The 953-nt window shown below is 62.3% G+C and overlaps 1 protein-coding gene across 1 annotated transcript in view; it reads right to left on the reverse strand.

Moving 5' to 3' along the window:
* Nucleotides 1–931, reverse strand: part of RASSF9 (Ras association domain family member 9) — a 40,547-nt gene extending 39,616 nt beyond the window's left edge. The window contains exon 1 of the mRNA XM_019514819.1: nucleotides 732–931. Coding sequence (XP_019370364.1) covers nucleotides 732–778 — 47 coding nt within the window. The 5' untranslated portion in view covers nucleotides 779–931. The remainder of the gene's footprint in view (nucleotides 1–731) is intronic.
* Between the last annotated feature and the right edge of the window lie 22 nt (nucleotides 932–953).

Genomic DNA, 953 nt, shown 5'->3' on the forward strand with positions numbered 1-953 from the left:
AGGGGGGGGGGGGGAAGAAAAGCCAAACACAAACAGATCCTTGTGCCTTCTATAATCAGCGTCTAGCTCTAAAACAGTATTAGACTTGTTGAGCCACCGCAAAGTCCCGGAGGGGCTAAAACACCAGGTCAACTCCAAAGAAACTTCCCCGTAGCATACCAGCACTTAAAAATAATCGCATAATTTCATACCAGGCCGTTTTTGCTCCCTTCGCAGCACATGCAGCTGGCATGTAGAAGCAAGTAGGAGGATGGGAGGGGAGAGGATGAATCCCCCGAAAGGCGACTCCGCTTCTCCACCCCAACTTTGCGCAGCCAGGACTGCGGAGCGCCGCCCCCCCCTTGGGCGCGCGGCCACCCCTGAAAGCCCCGCGCCGCGGGGGGCGCTAGCCAAGCCGGCAGGCTCCAAAACTTCGGGCACCCGGCTGCAGCTTCCGCCAAAAGTATGCCGCGGGGGGGGTGAGGGGGAATCAAGCCCGGAGACCCACCGCTGCTTCGGCCGAAGAACTGGAGCGGGAGAAAGTCCGGGCTCTCCCCCAGCACTAGCACGGGCGGGTCTCTATCCGGGGGGGCACCCTTCAGGCAGCTGCAGAGGGCAGCGGAGGCGCCGGTGCAAACCCTCCCTCCAGCTCATCCAACTCGGGAAGTTTCAAAGGGCAGGGGGAACAAGTTTCAAACTGTTCCCCAGCGAACAGGGGGCATGAGCATCCGCCGGCCCCTCCTCCACTGTACCTGGCCGGGTGCCGGGCTTTGAGCACGCTCCTGCCGAAAGGAGCCATGGTCGCCCCCGGGCCGGAGCCGCACCATGCAGGGGCCCCGGCTCCTGCTACCTCCTTGCTAGTCCCGGAGCGTAGCGCGGCGCTGGAAGTTGTGCAATGTACAGCTAACTTGGAGCGGCGGCACCTTTGGAGCCCTGCCCAGCTGCAGGCTTGAAAGGAGGCGTTTATGAGCAGG

The sequence above is a fragment of the Gavialis gangeticus genome, unplaced genomic scaffold (genome assembly GCF_001723915.1).
Source record: "Gavialis gangeticus isolate Ggan-Ray unplaced genomic scaffold, GavGan_comp1, whole genome shotgun sequence".
NCBI classification, from domain to species: domain Eukaryota; kingdom Metazoa; phylum Chordata; order Crocodylia; family Gavialidae; genus Gavialis; species Gavialis gangeticus.